This window comes from Rasamsonia byssochlamydoides, assembly GCF_041956645.1.
Source record: "Rasamsonia byssochlamydoides strain NRRL 3658 unplaced genomic scaffold VTN77scaffold_11, whole genome shotgun sequence".
Taxonomy (NCBI): Eukaryota; Fungi; Ascomycota; class Eurotiomycetes; order Eurotiales; family Trichocomaceae; genus Rasamsonia; species Rasamsonia byssochlamydoides.
The window spans coordinates 108,707-131,064 of record NW_027192394.1 but is presented as its reverse complement, the minus strand read 5'-3'; the positions used below and the strand labels follow the sequence as shown (position 1 = coordinate 131,064).

Genomic DNA, 22,358 nt, shown 5'->3' with positions numbered 1-22,358 from the left:
AGACAGAAAAAAAATCAAAATCACCATGGATGCGACTGCTGCCACGCAGGTCCAACCGCTCGGTGACCGCTCCACCAACACGCACCTCCAGTCCTCTGCTGTCATGTCCGACAATCTGGACGGCTTGAAAGCCGCGGGGACGCTCCACGCGATGGAGTACCACCGCCAGGCGCTGCAGGAGAAGCTGAAAGACGGGGAAAAGTATGTCTTTCGGCTGCGGCGGTAATGATGTCGATTTCGTTGCCTTTTTTCTCTTCTCAACAAAAAAAAAAAGGAGGAATTGGTGGCGATAAAAAGGACTTTTTTACTGATATTTTTCTGCTTTCCATCTAGGTCCCAGAACACATACGTCTCGCCGTCTGACGACATCATGAGCCCGTGCACAAAAAAGCTGAGCGATCTGAAAGGGAAGCGGTTTAAGAAGTATGTCCATCTCGGAATAGACCATACTGGTTGGTTGGACATTTTTCGCTGACCTGTGTCGATTTTATTCCTGCAGTGCCGGAAAACCACCGTCTCTTTTCGCCAAACTGGGCAAGAAGAGCTTCGAGCAGTCCTCAGCCTCAGCCTCCGCCTCTGCCGCTGCATCGCCGACGAGGGAACAAGAGTAACCAAGACGTCTTCGAGACGGAGTGGACGATCGTACCGTACAACCGACTCGACTCGACCACTACTGCTCGCAGGCTGCACCTCCTTCATTTTTTTATTTCTCTTTTTTACTACCTCTTGTCACTTCCTTCTTACCTGTTATTTTCTCCACCTTCTTTCTTAATTTTCTCTCTTTGTCTTCTTTCTTTTGGATGATCATGAAGTTTACTTCCGGATGCTATGCTACGCTTATGCTATGTTATGTGTAATTGGACTTGGACATGGGCTCTGATGCGTTTGGTTGGGTTTCGCCTGTACGGACTAGGGTTTATTATAGGAAGGAAGGAAGGAATATGGGATGGGGGTTCATCACCGGGCTGTGTATGGAATAAATCGTGTATTGGTCCTTTGTTTTCCTTTTTCTTTTCTTTTTCTTATTTGTGTGTGTATTATGCTAGGAAATCCTTTTTTTTTTATTTAAATCTGTTTTCTTTCTGCGATAATTAGTAAGGAATTATGTATTAGTAAGGTACCTATAGTAGGTATGATTTATTATTTGCTTTCCAGGCGGGCTCCCTACCTATATTCATTCCTTGCTATAGTTCTTGCTATATACGTTAGTGATATTTGTCTCCATTCCTGATATATATCCCTTGCTAATAGGGGCTAGGTGGATTTTATGAATCTGGCGTGGTATGCTTACGTCTGTTGCTTTTACAGCCACGTGATAGTGTGCAAAATAGAAGATTTATAACACGGTGATAATGATGATATAGCAAGAATATGGCAAGGAATAAATAAAAAAGAAACTATAAATATAGAAGGCCGTAGGCCCCAGGGGCAAAAGTCTCGGGCATAGACCAGGTATTTTCTCTTCGAAGTATGCCCTGCAAGGCTTGTTTTGTATTATATATATTTCGCTCTCTTAGACGTGGAGATCATCAACTTACGTACATTACTCCCAAGCTAATGCAACTTCGGCACAAAATCCCCTGAATAATTGGTTATGATTATTCGAAAAAGGGAATCTTCCGTTCAGCACTCAAGCTGCAACTAATTACCACAGGTTCCTTGACACAGGCGCGTACCTATGTAATTTGACTACCTAAATAGGCACTTGCCGAGGTCCGCTTCCCACCGCCCCGGATAGTGCTCGGCTACCCCAGACAACTTGACCTTAGTAACTTAACTGTACTACTACCCCCGCACGGCAGCTTGGTGACTTGCGTACTTGCTGCTGCTGCTGATACTACTTTTGTCAGCTCTCAGCATATATCTACCTACCTACCTATCTATTTTCCAAAGGGTCGGGGTTTCCTTTCTTTGTGTTCCATTTTGCTACTCCCGTATCCATTCAATTTCCTTTCTTAATTGGCTGCTGTTCTGCGAATCTCGGTTCAATATACGCCTTCTTAATTAATTGGATACTTGAGGGTGTGTCATTGAATTCCTCTCGTCGAGTCTCTTATAATTCGGAAATCATGCCGGCCTCCGATAATATCCCATCCATTGCGCTGCCCTTTGTCAGCGAACGGGCCAAGAGGACTCTTGATCTGGTGAGTAGTGAAGAGAAATGAGGAGAATCTACCGATAAAGTCTCTTTCTTGCTAAGCACAAGCTCTACAGGTTGAAGAATTCGTCGAGAAAGAATGCATCCCCGCCGATTCCCTCTTCGCCGCACAACTAGGCGAGGGTGAGCAGCGATGGAAGACGACCCCGCCCATCCTGGAGGAGCTCAAGGCCAAGGCGCGCAAGCTTGGTCTCTGGAATATGTTCCTGCCCAAGAACCACTTCAGCGAGGGCGCGGGCTTCAGCAATCTCGAGTACGGGCTGATGGCGGAGTACTTGGGCAAGAGCAAAGTGGCGCCTGAGGTTTGAACCACCAACATTTCGAAGTTGGCATAGCTGATAGGGGTTTCTCTCTTTAGGCTACCAACAATGCGGCGCCGGATACGGGAAATATGGAAGTTTTGGCCAAGTACGGCACCGAGGAACAGAAGAGACAGTGGCTTACGCCGTTGTTGGAGGGTGAGATTCGCTCTGCGTTTTTGATGACGGAACCGGATGTGGCCTCAAGTGATGCTACGAATATCCAGTTTAGCATCCGTCGAGACGGTGACGAATATGTCCTCAATGGCTCGGTATTTACCATTTACATATTTCCCCCTTCCCTCTCCCCTCTATATAGCTGGTTCTAACTGACATGTCCAGAAATGGTGGTCCTCCGGTGCCGGTGATCCCCGCTGCAAGCTCTACATCGTCATGGGCAAGACCGACCCCTCCAACCCAGATCCCTACCGCCAACAATCTGTCGTCCTCTGTCCTGCCGGTCTCCCCGGCATCACCGTCCACCGGATGCTGTCAGTTTACGGATACGACGATGCGCCTCACGGCCACGGCCACATCAGCTTCCATAACGTCCGCGTGCCCGTCTCCAACCTCGTCCTGGGCGAGGGACGCGGATTCGAGATTATCCAGGGCCGCCTGGGCCCTGGTCGCATCCACCACGCTATGCGCACCATCGGTGCGGCCGAACGGGCGCTCGAATGGCTGATCGCACGGATCAACGACGAGCGCAAGAAGACGTTCGGCAAGCCTCTTTCCTCGCACGGCGTCCTCCTCGAGTGGATCGCCAAGTCGCGCATCGAAATCGATGCCGCGCGCCTGATCGTTCTCAACGCCGCTATCAAGATCGACCAAGGGAACGCCAAGGCCGCCCTCAAGGAAATCGCCCAGGCCAAGGTGCTGGTACCGCAGATGGCGCTGACGGTGATCGACCGCGCCGTCCAGGCGTACGGCGCCGCAGGCGTCTGCCAGGACACGCCGCTAGCGTACCTGTGGGCCTTGATCCGAACGCTCCGCATCGCGGACGGTCCTGACGAGGTGCATCTGCAGCAGATGGGCCGGCGCGAGAACAACGCGCGCAAGGACGCCGTCACCGCCAAACTGCGATGGCAGAAGGAAGAGGCGGATCGACTCCTTACCGCGAATGGGTTCAAGCCGAAGAGTCATCTGTAAGAAACCAGGAAAAAGAAGGCTTTTTCATATTCAAATCCGGGATTAATTAAAACATGGTGTGGATGATAAATGAATATCTATTAATGATATGATAGTATTTTTCGATCAGTGAGAATGAGCGCAGTGCGCTGAAATTCACTTCAATCCATCTTCACTTGTTCGCTTTTCTTTTTTGTCCGTCTTCTCATTGCAGTGTATGTACTGTACTGTACTGTACCGTCTGTACTAGCGTTATTTCAAAGATCAGATCAGATCAAGATCAAAGTTTCTGTAAGAGATCATTCATGGATCATAAGATCATAACATAGGTAAAAGATCGTTGATTAATTTGATTGATTGATTGCCCTCGACTATTAGTTACCATACAGTACAGGTGAGAAGAGATAGATTAACCCCCGGGGACTGAGCAGAACAGAATAGAACAGAAATTCCGAAAAAAAATTAAAAGAGAGAGAGAGAGAGAGAGAGAGGTGAAGACTCCAACAGGTCATAAATCCAGCTTGACCCAAACTTGAAACTCCAATTGAATTGACAAACAAAACCTTCCTTCAAAGGAAGGTTGGTTGGGAAGGTAGAACTGAATGCCTCCCCGATCTATAGAAAGAATATGGATAGAGTACTCCAAAACTAGGAAGACCGCTGAGCCAATCGAATAACCCTCAACATACGCATTAATAATATATCCAGTCATTATTCCGGGAATCACAATACAGGTCTGACGACTATCTCAAAAAAACAGATAGGTAAGTATATATAGATCTGATCGGGATGGAGACATCAGGCATAGACATCAGGGGACAATCTCACAGGGAAATGTGTTAAAAAGAGAAACCCACCGCAGACCACACACACAAGTGAGTTCGAGAAGTAAAAAAAAAATAGGGGAAATGGATTCATCATGACATGTCCTCAACAATCCAAACGCCAGGTATAGTACGAAATACTACATTCTCTAAATGGAAAAAAGCCCCAAGAAAAGAAAAAAAAAAGAAAAGAAAGAGAAAGACAAAGACAAAGGAAAAGGATGCAATTTTCCAATCCGTCGCTATGTGCAGTCGGACGCACTTCGTCAGAAGAGACGAAATAACCAAGATCGAGACTCGACCAATTACCAACGGCAGGCGTGCGCCGTGGTTTGGCGGCCAAGGGTATCAACTTGGAAGCCCAGCTTCTCCATCTCTGGCACGTCCAAGATACCCCGACCGTCAAAGGCCCATTTGGGCTCCTTCATGCTATAGGCAATGCGCGCCCACTCAACCGGCTCGGTTGAGATGGCGCTACGCGACTGGGACGACCGGCAATCGGGACAGTCGTCCGCGCAGCTCGGAGGCGGGCTGACCCTGTAGGAGAGGGGAGAGCCAGCAATGATGATCTCCTCCTCTTCGCTCTCCGATATGGGGGAGAAATCGACATCGTACGACACCAAGTCGGCTTTCTTGGGAGCCACAGACTGACCCACCTTCGCGGGGGAATTTCGAAATTGATCCGAGTCGGTGACGATCACGACCGCATTGGCCTGGTCGCAGGCTTGGTATGCATCAGGGTAGACTTTGACCCGGTCACGGTTCGATCCGGTAGATGGGCATTCCACGACCGGCTCCAGTTCCCGGAGGATATCTTCGGCCAGACAGCACGGGTCAAAGATGGCGATCTCTGCGGGCCTCTCCTGGAGAAGCGTCCGGATGACATCGACTGCCAGCGACTCCCGGGTGTCGCCGGTGTTCTTCTTAAACGCGAACCCTAGGATGGCAATCTTCTTGCCGACCAGATTCTCCTCCATGCGCTGGATGACTTTGCGCGCGAACCGCTCCCGCTGCCACTCGTTCATCGAGTTGACCTGACTCCAGTAGTGAGCCACCTCAGGCAGTCCCAACGATTCGGCCAGATACGTCAGACTGGCGATGTCTTTCCGGAAGCACGACCCACCGAACCCCAACCCAGCCTTGAGGAATTGCGGGCCGATCCGTGGATCCAGACCGGCCGACTTGGCGATCTCGTCGATATCGGCGCCCGTGCGGTCACAAATGGCGCTGATGGAATTGATGCTGCTGATGCGCTGCGCGAGCATCGCATTGCTGACGAGTTTGGCGAGTTCGGAAGACCACGCGTTAACCTCGAGGATGCGATCCCGGGGCACCCAAGCGGCATAGATGTTAGCCAAGGCTTCAGCAGCCTTGCGACCGGACGGTGTCTTGGCCGACCCGATGAGCACGCGATCCGGCTTGAGGAGGTTCTGCACAGCGGAGCCTTCGGACAGGAATTCGGGATTGGAGAGGACTTCGAACGGCACGCCAGGTCGGACGGCATTGAGCTGTGTTCGTGTCAATGGAAACTCTCATACAGTCTCATACCGGTAGGAAGGGCAAGAAGGGAAAGCGCCGCGCCGGCAACCTTAAAGACAAGGGGTTAAATAAGAAGAACGGTGTAATTACCATTTGACGCACTCGCTGGGCGGTGCCACAGGGGACGGTACTCTTCTCGACGATGATAGTACCCGGTTTGGCGTGCAGGGCGACTTCCTTGGCGGCGGCATCGAATGCAGTCATGTTGGTGGCCCGTCCGGCCCCGACACCAAAAGTCTTGGTGGGGGTGTTAACAGCGAGGAGGACCATGTCAGCCCTGGAGATGCTGGCCTGCGAGTCGCAGGTGAAGAACAGGTTGGGGAGACGGTCGGATGGCACGACAGGGGGTTCATCGCGACCGGCCTCCAGCCCCACCTTGTTACCCCGCGAAGAAATACGGGCGCCATCGCGTGTTACCCGCACAATGTCGTTCAGGCCAGACTCGTGAATAGGGAGATGGGGAGAATTCCAACGGCGGATGCGAAGCTGGTCCTTATCAAGAACGTCCACGCGAATAGAGGGGTTGTGCAGTGCGATAACTGCTGCCGTGGGGCCGCCTATTCCGGTAGTTAGCGCAATTGCAAATAGAGTGCAGCGGAAATACTTAAATATGTCCATAAAAAGAATAAGAAAAAAAAACAGTAATGCAAAATTAACAATGGTAATAAAGATCAAAACCAATAAATCAAACCGGTCCAATCAAAAAAATAATTGAAACAGAAACAACAGCCAATAAAAGCAGGATGATCAAACCTACCAACATAGCCAGCGCCGACTACACAGATGCTCCTGATCGGCTTGGAGCCGGGAAAATCACGCGCGACCGCAGGCACGCTGACCTGAGGCAAACGCGTCTTCTCCGCGGGCAGGACATCGGCGCCAGCCTTGGGACTGTCGAGAAAATGGGCAAGAGGCGTCCCGACGAGGTCCTCGACGCGCGAGGGACAGAACAAAGGACTGCTGTCAGGAGTGGTTGGGCCGGTCGAGTCGTCACAGGAGCTCTCGTCGGAGGTGCCCACGGGGGAGGAGGGGATGAAGTCCATGGTTGAATGATAAGCAGATGAGGGGTACTGCTCCTATCTGCTGGTTGCTCTGAACACTCTCTAGAAGTGGTATCTGCCCTTGTCGTATCAATCAGGTCTGGAGAGGCAGATCCATAGACAGACAGGACGACAAGGAGAGGAGAGAGAGAGAGGAAGGAATTGGTGTGGAAAGGAATTGAGAGAGCGAGAGCGAGAGGAAGAGTCCTATGGGGAGAGAGAGTGCTCGCCATTATTGCTACGAGCAAGGTACTACTAGACGAGCGCCACCGGCCCAGAGAATGCCGTCTGCAAGGCCCTGGCGGACGGTTCTCATGGCTGCGTCTATCAGCCTGTGCCGCTGCAGAGGAGCGCCTGCGGGATTCATGGGCCCTGAGCGGCGCTGGTCCTGTGCCTTCCTTTTTTTCTTGACGAACGGGCGGAGGGGGATGGCGGTTCGATCGAGTGCGGGTGACGGACCGACGCACGCGGAGGGAAACTGGCACTGTGAGTGGCTGGCGCGGGGGAGCTGTGGGAAGCCCGGCCAGGGAAGGTGCGATAAGGCAGGAAGGCGCGATAACGGCAGGAGAGCCCCACGTGCAGGCAGGAGCTGCTCACATTTAACCAAGGGATCCCGTCAGGGAAGGCACGCCGCACACTTGCATCACCGGACAGAAAGGCGAGTTTGAAAAAAAAAAGTACTCCATACTCCGTACAGACATTGAAGAATAAGCGGATTGCGACCAAGCGGGACCTTAACTAATTGAGCGAGAATCGGGTAAACACGCGAAATGGTACTTAGCACAGTCTCAGGTACTCCGCAGTACCTAGGTACTATCTAGGTGATACCGTGGGTAGGCAGCTGTACTAAGTGCCGACTAGGCACTCGAGCCGGAAAAGAGTGAAAAGGCACAAAGTCCCAATATGGCGGTGACGAGGATGGCAAATGGAGTCAGGATCCATAGACATGCTGGAGTACTGGGTCTGGTGACGCAGTCAGGCGTAGAAATAGTTATAATGTCGTAGGACTGCCCTTCTAGAGACAACAAAAAAAGCTTCCAATTCTCCTCCACCGCCGCACTTTCATCCGCATCAAGCCCCTTCACTCTCACTACCACAACCGGGCGGTGCGGTTCAGGATGCGTCCACGCTTCGCCGCCGAAGACGCGGCAGGATCTCGATCACTGCCTGACACCAAAGAGGCCTCATCCGGGACCAGCACTGCCAGCAATAACCGCGATGAGTTCCCCGAGGCTCTCAAAGGAAAACGCGTCTTGCTAGCTACTGAGTCACTTGGCCCCGTCAACGGTGTCAGCCGCACAACTCTCAGCCTGATTGAGTACCTGCGCGCCCACGGTGTCGAACTGGCTGTCGTCGCCCCTCGCTACGAGCAGAAAGGTCGCCGGCCACTGTCATCCATCCGGTCATCATCAACATCAGCGTTAACGTCACCCGAGGTGCGCCTGCATGGGTATCCGTTGCCCTACAACCCCGACCTGACTGTGGTCTACCCGTTCCGCTTCGATCGTGTCTGCCAGCGTACCTTCAACCCCGACATTGTCTACCTAGCCAGTCCCGCCTCCGTCGGGTTCCAGTTCCTCTGGCAGATCCGCCAGCTCCAGGAACCCCCGGTCGTCCTGCTGAACTTCCAGACCGACCTGTCAGCCTACTCCCAGATTCTGCTGCCCGGTGTCCTCGGCCGTTTCGCCGTCTGGCTGCTTGGCACCGTCCAGGGCTTTCTGTTCAGCCATCCCTCCGTCGACACCATCTTCTACCCATGCTCCGACATCCGTCGTTACCTCGAAAAGGCGGGCGCGCCCCGAAATCGTCTCGTCCATCTGGGTCGTGGTGTCGATACCGTCCTCTTCAACCCTTCCCGCCGCGATGAAGCCTACCGTCGTGAACTGGCACCCAACGGCGAAACCATTTTGGTCTGCGTATGTCGCATCGCGCCGGAGAAAGGGTTCGAGTTCCTAGCCCAGGTAGCGGCCCGGCTCGTGCAGGAGTCCTTCCCCTTTAAACTTCTCATCGTGGGTGGTAACCGGAATCCCGCCGTCGAGGCCGATGTGCGGAGGCTGTTCGAACCCGTCCGCGACCACGTCATCTTCACCGGCTTCTTGACTGGCGAGCCACTGGCCCGGGCCTACGCATCGGGAGATCTCTTCCTACATTGCTCCATCACGGAGACGTTTGGATTGGTGGTGCTCGAAGCCATGGCAAGCGGCCTCCCCGTCATTGCGCGCGACCAGGGTGGTCCGTCGGATATTGTCCACCATGGGAAGACGGGTTACTTGGTGCCGCCGCAAGATCTCGACGAATTTGTCCGTCTGACCCTGCAGGTGTGCCGCCAGCACGACTTGCGGTCAACTTTGGCGGTGGCCGCTCGCCAATTCGCAGACGAGACCACCTGGGAGAAGATCAACCGACGGGTAGCCTGGCACCTGATCGACGGGCTTGAGAACCATCGACGACGACTGCAGGCCAAGCGGGCGCAGCGACCCATCCGGAACTGGCTGCTAGCGCGGTACCACGAGTTTGAGAGCGGGTTTCTCTGGCCGTTGCTAGAACAGTTGCGATTGAATGCGGCGATCGGGTTTGTGTTCGTCATGTGGATGATCGCCGTCGTGCCGCTGATTGTGCACGGCAGTCGAGTATTCCAGGGGAGTCGGGGTTGGCTTTACAGTATACCCTTTGTGTTTCATCAGCAGGCGCAAACGAGTCGGTATTTGAAGTAACTATTTGTCTACATTCCCCCACACCTTTCAGTCTGATTTATGATTTCCTTGCTGTCAGCTGTCATGTTTTTCTCTTTTCTATACCAGGATGCTGTCAATGGTCATTTTCTCCGTTACGATCTAGTATATATATGCAGTATATATATGCATGTAGATATGTGATGAGTCTATGTCTCTCTCTCTCTCTCTCTCTCTATCTCTAGTACATACATACTTATGACATAGTCAGATGAAGAGATAAAATCAGATTATATAGGATTAATGCATGCATGATCCATAACCATGTGTGTTACAGACAGTGAGGAAGACAGGAAGAGGCTAGTTATCTGGCCCGGAGTACTTTGCTTGTGTTAGGTACTTTGTCTAATCATGACAGTTACGACACATTAGGTACAAACAAAACTCGCCAGCGAGTACAGTACACATAAATCTAAAAATCAATCAATCAATCAATCATCATATTCCCCATTCCCGCCAGCTCTCATCTTCTTAGCTTTCCGCTTCCCACCCTTGAAATGCTTCTTCGAATTCATCATCCGCACCTCTGAGGGATCGATGCCCTTTTCTAGCGCGATCATCATCCTCTGCTTCCGGCCTGACAGCTGCTTCGCCCGCCCCTGTTCTGTGTACTTGTGGTTGAACGGCATCTTCAGATGGCCTGCTGAGCCTGCGAATCCGGAGCCGAAGAAGCCTTTATCGAGGGTGCGGGAGCGGGGGCCATCGTCTATAGACATAGAGTGCTGCTGCTGGCTGGCAAAAGCGGATGCCATTGAACTTGCCTCGTTGTCATCACTATCCGCGCCGCCGGCGGCTGTCTTGAGCAGCATTTCTCGCCGTTTGGGCGGGAGATGAGCAAGGTCATACAAACCCTTGTTGAATTCAGCAGGGTCCACGCGCGGTTGACCCTCCTTGGCCCCTTCGCCGGATGCGGGCGGGGGATGGCAGTAGAGGAGCTTGCCATTGACGTAGTCCTTCAAGATGTACCGCGCCGCGCGAGACTCGTCTGGCTGGCCTTGCCCCGTCGTTGCGAAACCTCGGGCTTTGGCGTAGGCACGGAGGAGCTCGCTTGCGGTTGGTATACCGGTACCCCCTTCCTCGAGAGGTCGGGTGTGGATTTTCATGCCGTATATGGCTTCCAGGAAATGTTTCGGGATGCGCTGCGCGACAAGACCAGCTGGGCCTATGAACTCACGCTGTTGGTCGATCGGCAGCACACCATTGACCACCAGTTCCGCCTTGGTAGTCGCAAAGTTGGGGAAGACGAGACCAGGACAGTCACACAGAAGCAGGTTCGGGGACAGATAAAGAGTCTGGAAATGTTTGGTCTTGCCTGGCGTCGCGGAGACGGAGACCTTCTTGGCTCCAAGCAGAGCGTTGATTGTGCTAGATTTACCGACATTGGGATAACCCACGAGGCCGATGATTGTCTTGTCCTTCTGAGGATGCTCCGGGTCGTCCTTCCGGGAGTTGGGATCGGGTGCATTTGCGAGGAAGAGCTCTTCCAGTTCTTCCACGCTCAGAATCCGTGTCCTCATATCCTTGGAATTCTCAGGCATTTTCATGCCCCCTCCGTCGTCTTCGTCCAGCTCTTCCTCGCTCGAAGACTCCTCGCCCTCCTCCTCATCCCCATCCTCATTCTCCTGGATTTTCATCTTCTTTTCGGTCGCTTCCGCCAAGTCATTCTCGGTGTCCTCATCTTCATTGTCAGATTGGCCCTCTCCCTGCAGCCGTGCCTCATTCCGTTCCTTGGCCAGATGGGCCGAGAAGAATCGGTAGCTGATGTTGTTCTCCTCAAAGTAGTCTGCCCACATCTCTCGTTGCTCCAATGTCATCATATCCGCCTTGTTTACCAGCAGCAGGTTTTTCTTCTTAGGATCCACCTCCTTCACATACTTTTCGAGATCCTCAGACCGAAAGAGTAACGGGTTTCGTGCATCCACGATCTGCACCACCAAATCGGACCGCTCAATGACACGCCACAGCTGCCTCCACACCTCCAAATTCCTCTCAAAGGGTGTCATCAATAAATCTTGATTTTCTTGCAGCTCCGCAAGACCCCTTCTCCACTCGAGGAAGCTCTCCTTCTCCATTGCATCCAGCTCTTGCGGGGTCGTTTTCTCGTTCCATTTCGGCCTTCGCGGGATCGTCAACCGCTCTTTATTCTTCAGCTGCTTCCTCACAGCAGACCTTTCCTCTGCTGCAGAGAGAAGATAGGGGTTTTTCTGGTCAGTATGTATTATTTTCACATTGTTAATTTTTTCCGCCGTGAAGTCCGTGTCGGCCAGCTCGGCCGTGCTCAGAAATTCGTCGAGCGCAGCCTGCTCGGTGATACTCCGCATCTTCACCCAGGCCGCCTCCTTGGCCGGGTTGGTGACGTATCTTTCGCCGTTGGCGCCTTTGCGAACAATCGCAGCATTGTGCGAGACTTTTTTCCAATCGGAGGCTTTGCCTTTGCCGAATCGATCATTCATGAGGCTGTTGCCCAGCCCCACGGAGTTTTTGGATTTTGCGAGAACCATCTTGACGGGGTGTGTTCCCTGCAAGAATCCAAATCCTAAAAAGTTTCAATGGGAGAAGCTGGTGTTGTAAAAAGCCTAAACCCAATATTGACAGGGTTTGGAGGCAAAATGCGGCGTTGAATTTCTAATGTGAAATTCTCCCCGCTTGCGCCGGATAAGATAAAAGGTGTGATTAGTCATGCACAATTTCTGTCTGAGTGATAAGATAAGAAACCACGTGACTGTATAATTTCATCCCACTTTGACAGAAAGATCCAATTATACGTATACAACAAGTCTGTACCCTATTTCCCATAACATTGTGGCTCAAGGTAGCTAGAGAATTCAAAAATATCTCAAGATGCCGCCCAGAAGGCAGTGGATGTAAGTGTAGCAGAATTTTTCTCCCCGAATCACGCCGCTGTGTGTGTGTGCTAAACTTGTCGGCAGTGACAAAAAGACCGCGGCGAAATACCAGCTTTTCCACCGATCACAGAATGACCCCTTGATACACGATCCAGAGGCAGATGATCGGGTGCTGTACCAGGTCTCTGGCCCCAAGCTCGCCGATGCACCAAGTTCGTCATCATCGGGATCAAAGAAGACCTCCAGGAATCTTGCAGATTTGGAGAAAGAATTCGGGTCGGAAAATATCCGCAAGAATGAGGGTGAAGCCGCGAATTACGGTATCTTCTTCGACGATACCAAATATGATTACATGCAACATTTGCGGGAGCTGGGTACCGGTGGTGGGAATTCCTACTTCGTGGAAGCTACGCCCGCCAAGGGCAAGGGTAAGGGCAAGTCGATGAAATTGGAGGATGCGCTGCGGGAGGTGTCGCTTGATGACTCTGCGAGTCAGTTTGGAGGTAGCGCCAGTTTATACGGATCGGAGTACGGCGGCAGAAGTTACGCTCGATCGACGGCGTCGTCATATGTACGGAAACCGACGTATCAGGACCAGCAGGATATTCCAGATGCTATCGCGGGATTCCAGCCCAATATGGATCCTCGTCTCCGGGAGGTATTGGAGGCTCTTGATGATGAGGCTTATGTCGATGATGAAGAGAGCGAGGATGTCTTTGGCGAGCTCACTAAAAATGCTGAAGAGATGAACCCCGAGGAATGGGAAGATACCTTTTTTGAGGAGGAGGAAGAAGACGATGGATGGGAATCAGACGCCACAGTCACAGAGAAAGCCCGCCCTCAGATGGAGAAAACAGATGTCCAAACATCCACCGAGGAAAAGAAAGAGGAGAAAGAGCAGTCCCAGGAGAGCTCTGGTGAAAATCAGGATCATTCAGATTCTTCAGAATTGCCAGACCATGACAAACCCGTGCCCGACATGAAACCAGAGGATGGAGAGTGGCTGCGTGAATTTGCCAAATACAAAAAGGATATCAAGGCCCAGAAGAAGACCCCTGCTGCAGCCGCCGACGACGCCTCGGAGCGGCGCACAGCCGCATCTACGCTATTCACCGTTGGAGGCACCCCAGTCCGGAGGAAGAAGCGGAAGGGAGCTCTGACCAATCCCTCTACGTACTCCATGACGTCTTCTTCCCTGGCCCGGACGGAGCAATTGAGACTTCTCGACGACCGGTTCGAGAGGATCGAGGCCCTATACGCTCTCGACGAAGAGGGCGAAGAATACGACGACGGCGCATCCATGATCAGCGGGATGACCGGGATGACCGGCATGACCGGCATGAGCGGTGTCTCGTCGCAAGCGCCCAGCCTCGTCTCGGCGGGCGGACGACGCTACCACGACGTGCCCCTGCGCAGCGATTTCGACAACGTAATGGACAGCTTCCTCGCCGGCTGGCAGGATCGCGGCGCCCAAGCGAAGCGGAAAGGCGCCAAGGGCAAACGGGGTAGGAACGGGAACGAGGCGCTCGGTATGCGGATGCTGGATGAGATCAGGCAGGAATTAGGACCTGCTAGGATCCCTTCGAGCAAGGTTCCTGGCAAGGCGTAGATAGATAGGTCATGAATTGCATGAGACGATACCGTTTTGACAGGACGAGGGACGATAACAACAGAAAATACGGGCTGAGGCTTTTTTTTTGTCTTTTTCTTTGTTCGATTATATTCCCCTACTTTGTGTTAACTGATTCCATGCACTAGATAAGTTGGTTTCCTCACATGGTTCTATTTGACATCAAATGTCGTACATAGGTATCTCTTGGAAAAAGGATGAGAAAATAACTCGTTCCAAATTAAATTTGGGATATCATTCCACGTAAATGATCTCTACCTAGGTACAGTACATCTCGTATCTATCTATATTATACATATATATGTAACAACCCCCACCAAACCGGTTTTATACACTATAATGCCCCGCCCACCTTCTCAACGATCCACATAGCCAACCTCACATTCCATCCAACTCTTCTCTCTGTCCTCCGCAGATCCTCCCTTGAAATGGGCCGTGCGTCTTTCTGCAGCCATTCCGTCTCCTCACCGAGTCTCCTTTTCAATGCTTCGTCCGACGTGATGACCAGGGCCCCGACCTCCAGATCGAGCCTGTAGCTGCGTTTGGTGTAGTTGCTGCTGCCGACGAAGGTCAGACTCGGGTGCTCTTCCCGCGGAAGCGTGATCCAGAGACCCTTGGCGTGGTACGTCCAGCCTCCTGGTTCGCCGACCGTGCCGCGACGCCATTCTTTCAATTGGATCGCATTCGTCCGTTGTGCTTCAGCAACCCGATCTAGGAATCTCGCCGACAGGTGCGTGTAAGCTGCAGGGAGCATGCCCGAGACTCCTGGCGAGCCGTAGAAGCCATTGGCCCACGGCGAAGCAGTGAGAACGGTGCCTTGTGTTTTTGCAGTCGTCTGTGTGGCTAAGGATGTGCTCCCTATTAACAGTGAGGAAAGGATTGGATGAATATTGAAATAGCCGGCGGTGAAGAGCCAGCGAGAATCCCGGAGAGTCGGAGAACTCGCAAGGAGGCGGAGTATGCTGCTCACGGCAGGGAATTCAGTCGATGTATCGGGTCTTAGAAGAGGAGTGAACTGGGCGACCGGATACACAAGCGTTTGATTCGGGGAGCTTAACGAAATGGGTTTGGATTCGGATGGTTGTATGAGTGGGCTAAGTACCGACGACGCATGGGATATGAAGCCCTCCGGGCTCTCCAAAGGTGAAGGCGAGCCGTTAGATGTTGGCCAGACGAGGTCATAGCCAGAGACTTTATTAGCATCCGGAAGAACCTGAAAGCTCAGACTGCACACAGTGTGATGTATGCGGGCGTAGTAGTCTGTCAGCTCCTTCGAACTGAAGACGTGGTATCTATCTAGCCGATTTGTAAAATAGTCATTGGACAAATTTGCTCTACATCACAAACGGTCAGCTGGCGTTGCAAACGTCTGATTAAGAGACGGGAGCTCACACCCCGATAATATTATTTCGTCATCGAAGCCGTACAGCTTCATATGCTGCAGGCCCCATCCCTCATTGATTCGGCGCGGAATCAGCTTCTTTCTGAGACCGGTCAGATTGGGCGTATGGAACATGCGGATCTCAACACGATCTGCGCCATGCTCGGCAACTAACGAGGCGAGAAGTGATGCGCATGACGGGTTTGGAGTCTCTCGTGTTCCTCTCAGGGCGTCGGTCAGGATGGATACTTCGAGATCCGGGTTATCACGCAGCGCTTGGTTCAATGTCTCGACTAATTCGAATTCTGTCTTCCCAATGTACAGTGTCGACAGATAAATGCGTCTTTTGGCATTTTTGATTTTCTCCTGAATTTGGCGACTCGAGGATCAGTCGCGGCAGTTCTATTCTCAAATGTGCAGGCCACCAACCTTCAATGTCTCGTAGAAGGAGCTGGGAGAATCCAGAATCGTGATCTTTGACGCAGGAACTTCAAAGCGCGGAGCAATGCGATCAAGCTCCACGGTAAGCCCGCCCAGCGAGGATGTCGCAGAGGCCGCAGAGGCATTCGAGCTGGTATAGACGGAGAATTTGCGGACAGACAGCTTCCTCCGAATAACAGGTCTCTGCCATGTACATCGGAAGGTGTGTTCTCCTACACGCTTGAGCATCGTGTCCACACCTAGAAGCGCCTCTTCCCCCAACCAAGATGCAGTAGGAAAAAAATTCCTTTCGATCCACAGAGTTGCTGTTGTCCAGGATGGCCATACAGATCAACAATAAATTAATAGTACCTCCTGGGGCAGCAACTGCAAACATGACAAACAACGGGCACAGCGGGTATGCGCTATGCCGCATTCAGGCGGATGCCGAACCCGCATCGACCTCATCTCCCCGTCTCAGCACATCCGACGTCTTCCTGTCAAACAAATTGAAGTGCGCACCATCAAGATGTCGACCATTACTCGGACATTGCGGAACCTGTGGAGGATTGGGTTCAAGGTGAGAATGCAGTCTGTTGATGGTGCGTGGAATTGGTCGCTAACGCGTGTCACCTTGCAGGAATTTGGCCACCAAATGCAGGTACGTCGAGGCTTAACTCGCGACAAGGGAGGAATCAATTGGAAGTTTGAAAGCTCACATTTGGTCTCTTATTCCTGAGTTCAGTACATTGGTCAGTTTTTCCAAGTTCTGCACCAGCATAGAGCGGCGGCTAATACGGGATCTGCAGGTGATACCAAAGCTGGTAGATTAGTCGGTACCGACCGCTACGGAAACAAGTATTACGAGAACTGGGAGGAGGAGCTTCCTCGTGAGTAGCACCAAAAAAATATGATCACTTGGGGGAAGGGAGCCGAATGATGCTGACAATGGTCCAGTCCGGACGAGATGGATCGACTATAAGGAGAAGGAGCTCGACCCTTCTCAAACTGATCCAGGCTGGTGAGGAGTGCCTTTCATATAGTGTCTATGCTGGTTCGTAGCTAATGAAGTGGAAAAGGCACGCTTGGTTGGCCTACATGGTTGATGCTCCTCCAACCCAGGACAAGATCCTGCAGACCGCTGTCCGCAAGTGGGAGCTGCCTGAACTCAGGCCCAACATGACCCTTACTCGTGCCGCCTACAAGCCTTACTCAACGTGGGTGTTGACACCTCCACTTTTCTGCTCATTCAAAATAGCACTATAGCAGTTCAGTTGCTAACAGCTTTGAAGGACACGACCTAAAATCGAGGCTTGGCAACCTGTTGCAGCCGAGCGATAGATTGTATAGCCTTCTGAATCCAAACCATCGAACCTTTCCGATCCTTTATTCGTTTCTTTACTACTAAGATTCATCGATGAGCTCCTTAGGTAGAGCAATTGTACATACATGTTTGTCTGCTGCGTAGACCCTCGTCACTTCAATTCGTCTGTCTAATTCTCAGATACTTCTGATATCCCTAGTTAAATGCCTCTTTCTGGGCATTAAAAGCAAGGAGTCGAGCCAGTATTGGGTAGGTACCTCGCTGGCTGCGAACAGTCTGCTAGTATCCATGAGGCAATTCCTATCCTGAATCATTTCTGCCGCCTAGCCCGGAGCCGTAGTTGTCCGTTCCTATCTCGTAACTACCTAAGTAGGTAAGAGTGAGGACTTCCACACCGTACAGACCTATCCAAGGTGCCTTGTAAGGTCGAAAATTGTGACCGTTAAGATTCTCCCTCATCGAGCCGCACAGGCTTGAATTCAAGGAAGCAAGCGTTTCAATTCAGGCCTGTATTCAATGACAAATAATCAAGTCTATCTATCTCACTTTGAAACTGTCTATGGAAAGAAAAAGAACTTAGAAATCCTTGCCGCTGGATATCATGCATAGAATCAAATCACACAAGAAGAATCTCAAACATTAAAAAGAGGATAGGATAGTTGACAAAAATGACCCTGACTGAACATGGAAACAAATAATCTATCTGACAGACAGGTCGCTCTCATCCATGTGAGAACGGAACGTGTAAACGATAAGTAATTAGTGTAGTGTGTATGTATGTACACGTACATACAAGTCTTATTGTTTGTTCAAAGGACGTAGCCTCCAGCACCGACATTCCACCAATGGCGAATCGGTTTCCGATCCTCGAGCTCGACACACCACCAGAGAACCTCCTTCGTCTTGTCGAGCTGACCGCTCGCCTCGTAGGCTCTGGCCAGCGCGAACCATGCCTCGGAGTCATCCCACGAACTGCCTCGTTTCGTCAAGGCGGATAGGAGGCCGTATGCCCGATCGCGGGCCGCGAGGCGGCTCAGACTTCGACTACCTCCCGGGACCTCTCCTCTCTGAGCAGGAGAGGGAGAGGGAGAGGGAGAGGCGGGTTCAGCCACAGTGCCGTTCGATTTCTCGGTCGCGGCTCCCGCGGCTGTGGATTTTTCAAGCGCGGCAAGCCCCGAACCCGTTATGGGCTTGGACAATGACAGAGTCGATAGCTCGGCTTCAAGCTGCGGCCGCGGTGGCTCGGCGGGGATTTTCTCCTCCCATATGTCGAGGAGTAAATTGGCCAGGCCAACGGTGGCTTTGGGGTGGTCGGGACACCGCATAACGGCCTCTTCATAATGCTCCATCGCTTCATAAGGAAGGGATTGGGCTTGTGAGAGAGCTCCTCGCTCGGCGAACACGTCTCCCCAGAGCTCTTCGGAGCTCTTGCCTACTCCCCACGACCGTTCTGAAAACGCGCGGGCGGATGAATCCTGGGCCGCCACGAGCGCCTCGAACCGCGCTGCTTGCTTGGATGCTTCCTCACAGGCCTCGCGTGCGTCATCGAAAAGAGAAGCGCGTCGATACAGTCCGGCAATCAGGAGCCACACCTTCACAAGCACGGCAAGAGCATGTTTCTGTGCATCTGCCGTGGGAAATCTCATGAGAGCCCTGGTGGGAGACTCAAACCGATGAGGCGTGGGCAGTCGGATGTCCTGTTCCGGAGGCTGCTTTGCGTGACCGGCTGGAGGAGGTTGACTGGTATGTTTCATGTTGTGAGCAACTGGCGGCAACGGTTGCTTGGCGCTTTGATCTTGGGCAGACGCGGAGACTTCTGAAGGCGGAGGGCCAGACACGGCAATGCCGACTTCTTCTGTTGATACGTTTTCTTCTGGATTTTGCTCCTGCTGCGGGTTGGTTGGTGTTGCGTTAGGGGACGTTGATTCAGCACGGTCTCCATCTGTTGCGCCGGTTTTAGGCTCCTGACTGTGGTCCTGAACTTCCGCGGTAGTATTACCTTCATGCTTTCGTAATTTGTGAGGTTCATGATGTCGCGAGGGTGTTGACTCTCCAGCAGCATTACCCCGCTCGGGGAGACGACCTCTGTCTTCGTCTGTTACCTGTATCGTCGGGGCATCTGCGGTGCTGGCAGATTCTCTGATAGGTAGTATGTCGCTTCCTGTCCCATTTCTACGCTCTGGAACTCGGGTCCCCTTCTTCCTAGCAAAGATGCTGCCGCGAAAGCTTTTCACCGTCTCGGCAGAGCTCTTTGGTGGGCCCAGTTGTTCATGTTCAGTCTTCGGGGATTTCTCCGTCGTAATAATGCCAAGATCCAGGTGTTCGAATAAGGTAGCGAACAGACTGAGCAATTGATCGCTGTGGTTCACAGCCACTTCAGGCCCCTCTAGGATTTCAATCAGTGCGAGCTGGGTCATGCGGGTCTCTAAGATGCGCTCCTTTTCACGCCCTCGTAGACTCTCGAGGAACTCTTTTCTTGACTCTGGCGAGTCCTGTCTTCCTCTCTGCCTGGTGGACCGCTTGCTAAACGTAGTCCCGGCAACAGGAAATTGCTCGAATGCAGCTTCGCAGGAGCGCGAGGCAATGTCATATTCTTGCTTTGCACTCAAAAGAAGTGCTAGCAAGTGCCACAGTGGTATGAGATCGCGTTCTCTCGCAAGTCTTGCCTGGTCCAATTCAAAGGAGAGGTCTGTTGCATTTGCACGGTTGCTATTCGTGGAGAGAGCCAATTTCACGTGCTCAATAGAACCGTCCAGGTCCCGTGACTCAGCAAGGAGAAGTGCAAGCGCGTACAGAGCCGAAAGATTGGATTCTTCTCCCAGTTCGGGAGAAATACTTTTCTCCAGGTTTTCTATAGCCTCCGCTCGTATGTCGTCGCGAGACTCGTTCACCGGAGTCCATCTCGACCAGTTTGCAAGACCGATACCAATGGCTCTGTAAGCCATAGCAATCACCTTGGGCGAGACCCGATTCTTGTCATCAGCATCCTGAGTATTGTCTGCTTGAGAAATGGCCTTCCCGAGGTACTTCTCAAGGATTTCGATGAGACTCTTTGCCTTTTCTGCTTCTTTCTGCGAGCCGAAGCAACAAAGCAGGAGCACTCCTTCAGACACGGTTCGGAGTAATGTCTCGTCGTCCTCTATTTCACCGGTCTCTGCTGCCTTCTCCGCCCTCTCCTTTGCACTGACTACTATGTCAATGTAGGAATCAAGAGCTTTGACGGCCAACTCAAAATCTGCCAAGGCAGCATGGACATGGAATAGACGACGTAGAATGAGGTGGGAATGATATGTCTTAGTGGCAGCACGATAGAGGATCTAGAGAGAAAATCAGTGCATCGGCTTAGAGGCAGCCGCAAATGAGTACGTACATCCAGAACATTTCTTCCAACAGCATCCTGCCCACCTTCAAGGTCCTCATCTCGCCAGTCAGGCCCGCATAGAACTTCCCAGTTGCGGATTACCTGCTCAACCCAGGATTCCACCTGGGGATTGCTCGCGTTCGCTCTGGGGAATTTCACTTCTTTTAGCAGGACACTTTCACATGCGGCTTCAACCCGTCTGATCTCGCTAGCAAGCTGGCCCCGCACGGATCCCTGGGAGGACTGCGGGAAATAAACCATTCCGCGCTGCAAAATCGTGGAAAGAAATTTGTAATATGACATCCATATTGACGTTTGCGAAGCTGGCTCGAAAGGACCCGCCGGGGCTGTAGAAGAGGGCTCTCTTCGCTTGACCTGAGGATGGGCAGACCACAGTCTGAATGCCTTTAAAGCGACTTCCGTTGCTGACCCATTCTCGCCCGAGTCTACTTCACATGCCTGTTCACTCGCCGTCAAGGCGGTTTTCGACAATAGTTTCTCAGACCAATGGAGTGCCTGGGGGCATGCCAGGAATGTCGGGCTGGGTGTAGTAAGCCGTGGCAATATGGACGAAGCAGTCTTCAGAGCGTCATCCGGTCCAGAGACAAGGGACTGAGCCGCGCCTACTCAAATGTTAGAGACAGTTCAACCCGATTCCTTCTTTGCAACCATACTTTTGATGTAGCAGGCTTTGACTATACAGACCTCCGTCCATTTGGTAAGGCCTTGTGTGCCATCGGACAGTGCGCTGATAGTCGCGTCGTCAAAATCGTTTGGCAGATGGGAAATTGCCAGGGCAGGCTCTGACTGCGTCCAATGAATCCAGGCGAGGCATACTTTTGCCTGAAATACCTCTTGCGGCGTTCCTTCAGCCGCTTCAATAGCTGCCAAGAGAGCGGGTATCAAGTCAGACAGATTCGAGACTTGGACGGGGGCGGTCTGGCCCTTGGCGGTTGATGGCCTCTTGTTGTTGACGTGAGCGACGACCTGGATTTCAGCATTTGCTGTCTCTATCAGACCTGGAGGACTCGCAATTTCGTTAGTGTTCAAGTGCAAAGAAGTAGAGAATAATTGAGAAGGGAGGTTACATTTCCTATGAGGCGCATGCTTCGTGACCTTTCGTATCAACTCCGGGACCTCATTCCATTTATCCTCGCTACGCGCATTATCCAAGGCGGTGATGTAGCCCAGCGCCTTTTCTGTTTCTCGGCCCTAGGAAACGTGTCAATGGCTTTCAGTTGTTTTGAAGTAATGCCAGAACAGCTCCACGCAGGGTGTTTCAGTGCCCTAATTGTATCTCTGGTGAAGACGATAGATATAAACTTACACTCATCTTCGCGTCAGTTTAGGAGAAGAGGCCACATCCATAATAACATTCACGATGAAGGACGCATGCCGTAGCAGTTGGACACTGCAGTATGCTGTGCGACCTCTCTGCAATTAATATTAATGAATCAGGCCTGCTGACTTCCACTTTCCAAGTTGCGGACAGTTCACACATTCCCCATTCCCTCTGGGGCTGCCAGCTGTGCCTGTGGACGATGCGGTGAACAAGGCGGTGATTTGCCAATGCTTCGGTGGCCCGAGCTCCTAAACTATTATTTTTTAAAGCTCGCCGCCAAAAAAGTTCATGTCCGCCTGTGCGGGGATTATTGAAAATTTAGCCGCATTCTCTG

General features: G+C 52.1%; 9 protein-coding genes across 9 annotated transcripts; 5 read left to right on the top strand and 4 right to left on the bottom strand.

Moving 5' to 3' along the window:
• Positions 1–25: 25 nt before the first annotated feature.
• Positions 26–611, top strand: VTN77DRAFT_812 (uncharacterized protein; the record flags this gene model as incomplete). The annotated part of the gene is made up of 3 exons (XM_069424583.1): positions 26–222; positions 334–423; positions 500–611. The coding sequence occupies 3 exons, from the start codon at positions 26–28 to the stop codon at positions 609–611; spliced, it is 399 nt and encodes a 132-aa protein (XP_069280293.1).
• A 1,458-nt stretch (positions 612–2,069) lies between these two features.
• On the top strand, positions 2,070–3,606 carry VTN77DRAFT_811 (uncharacterized protein; the record flags this gene model as incomplete). The annotated part of the gene is made up of 4 exons (XM_069424572.1): positions 2,070–2,144; positions 2,215–2,460; positions 2,517–2,729; positions 2,800–3,606. The coding sequence occupies 4 exons, from the start codon at positions 2,070–2,072 to the stop codon at positions 3,604–3,606; spliced, it is 1,341 nt and encodes a 446-aa protein (XP_069280292.1).
• Positions 3,607–4,714: 1,108 nt separating this feature from the next.
• VTN77DRAFT_810 (uncharacterized protein) lies at positions 4,715–6,991 on the bottom strand (the record flags this gene model as incomplete). The annotated part of the gene is made up of 3 exons (XM_069424561.1): positions 4,715–5,917; positions 6,039–6,505; positions 6,706–6,991. The coding sequence occupies 3 exons, from the start codon at positions 6,989–6,991 to the stop codon at positions 4,715–4,717; spliced, it is 1,956 nt and encodes a 651-aa protein (XP_069280291.1).
• Positions 6,992–8,106: 1,115 nt separating this feature from the next.
• Positions 8,107–9,702, top strand: VTN77DRAFT_809 (uncharacterized protein; the record flags this gene model as incomplete). Its single annotated transcript, XM_069424549.1, has 1 exon — positions 8,107–9,702. One exon carries the CDS (start codon positions 8,107–8,109, stop codon positions 9,700–9,702), a length of 1,596 nt encoding a protein of 531 aa, XP_069280290.1.
• Positions 9,703–10,151: 449 nt separating this feature from the next.
• On the bottom strand, positions 10,152–12,221 carry VTN77DRAFT_808 (uncharacterized protein; the record flags this gene model as incomplete). The annotated part of the gene is made up of 1 exon (XM_069424538.1): positions 10,152–12,221. One exon carries the CDS (start codon positions 12,219–12,221, stop codon positions 10,152–10,154), a length of 2,070 nt encoding a protein of 689 aa, XP_069280289.1.
• Positions 12,222–12,561: 340 nt separating this feature from the next.
• VTN77DRAFT_807 (uncharacterized protein) lies at positions 12,562–14,175 on the top strand (the record flags this gene model as incomplete). The annotated part of the gene is made up of 2 exons (XM_069424527.1): positions 12,562–12,584; positions 12,651–14,175. The coding sequence occupies 2 exons, from the start codon at positions 12,562–12,564 to the stop codon at positions 14,173–14,175; spliced, it is 1,548 nt and encodes a 515-aa protein (XP_069280288.1).
• A 355-nt stretch (positions 14,176–14,530) lies between these two features.
• Positions 14,531–16,246, bottom strand: VTN77DRAFT_806 (uncharacterized protein; the record flags this gene model as incomplete). The annotated part of the gene is made up of 3 exons (XM_069424516.1): positions 14,531–15,530; positions 15,591–15,943; positions 16,007–16,246. The coding sequence occupies 3 exons, from the start codon at positions 16,244–16,246 to the stop codon at positions 14,531–14,533; spliced, it is 1,593 nt and encodes a 530-aa protein (XP_069280287.1).
• Positions 16,247–16,526: 280 nt separating this feature from the next.
• On the top strand, positions 16,527–17,338 carry VTN77DRAFT_805 (uncharacterized protein; the record flags this gene model as incomplete). Its single annotated transcript, XM_069424505.1, has 7 exons — positions 16,527–16,577; positions 16,638–16,658; positions 16,743–16,749; positions 16,807–16,887; positions 16,955–17,018; positions 17,077–17,214; positions 17,290–17,338. 7 exons carry the CDS (start codon positions 16,527–16,529, stop codon positions 17,336–17,338), a joined length of 411 nt encoding a protein of 136 aa, XP_069280286.1.
• Positions 17,339–18,130: 792 nt separating this feature from the next.
• On the bottom strand, positions 18,131–22,015 carry VTN77DRAFT_804 (uncharacterized protein; the record flags this gene model as incomplete). The annotated part of the gene is made up of 5 exons (XM_069424494.1): positions 18,131–20,638; positions 20,692–21,305; positions 21,357–21,701; positions 21,771–21,894; positions 22,010–22,015. 5 exons carry the CDS (start codon positions 22,013–22,015, stop codon positions 18,131–18,133), a joined length of 3,597 nt encoding a protein of 1,198 aa, XP_069280285.1.
• Positions 22,016–22,358: the final 343 nt, after the last annotated feature.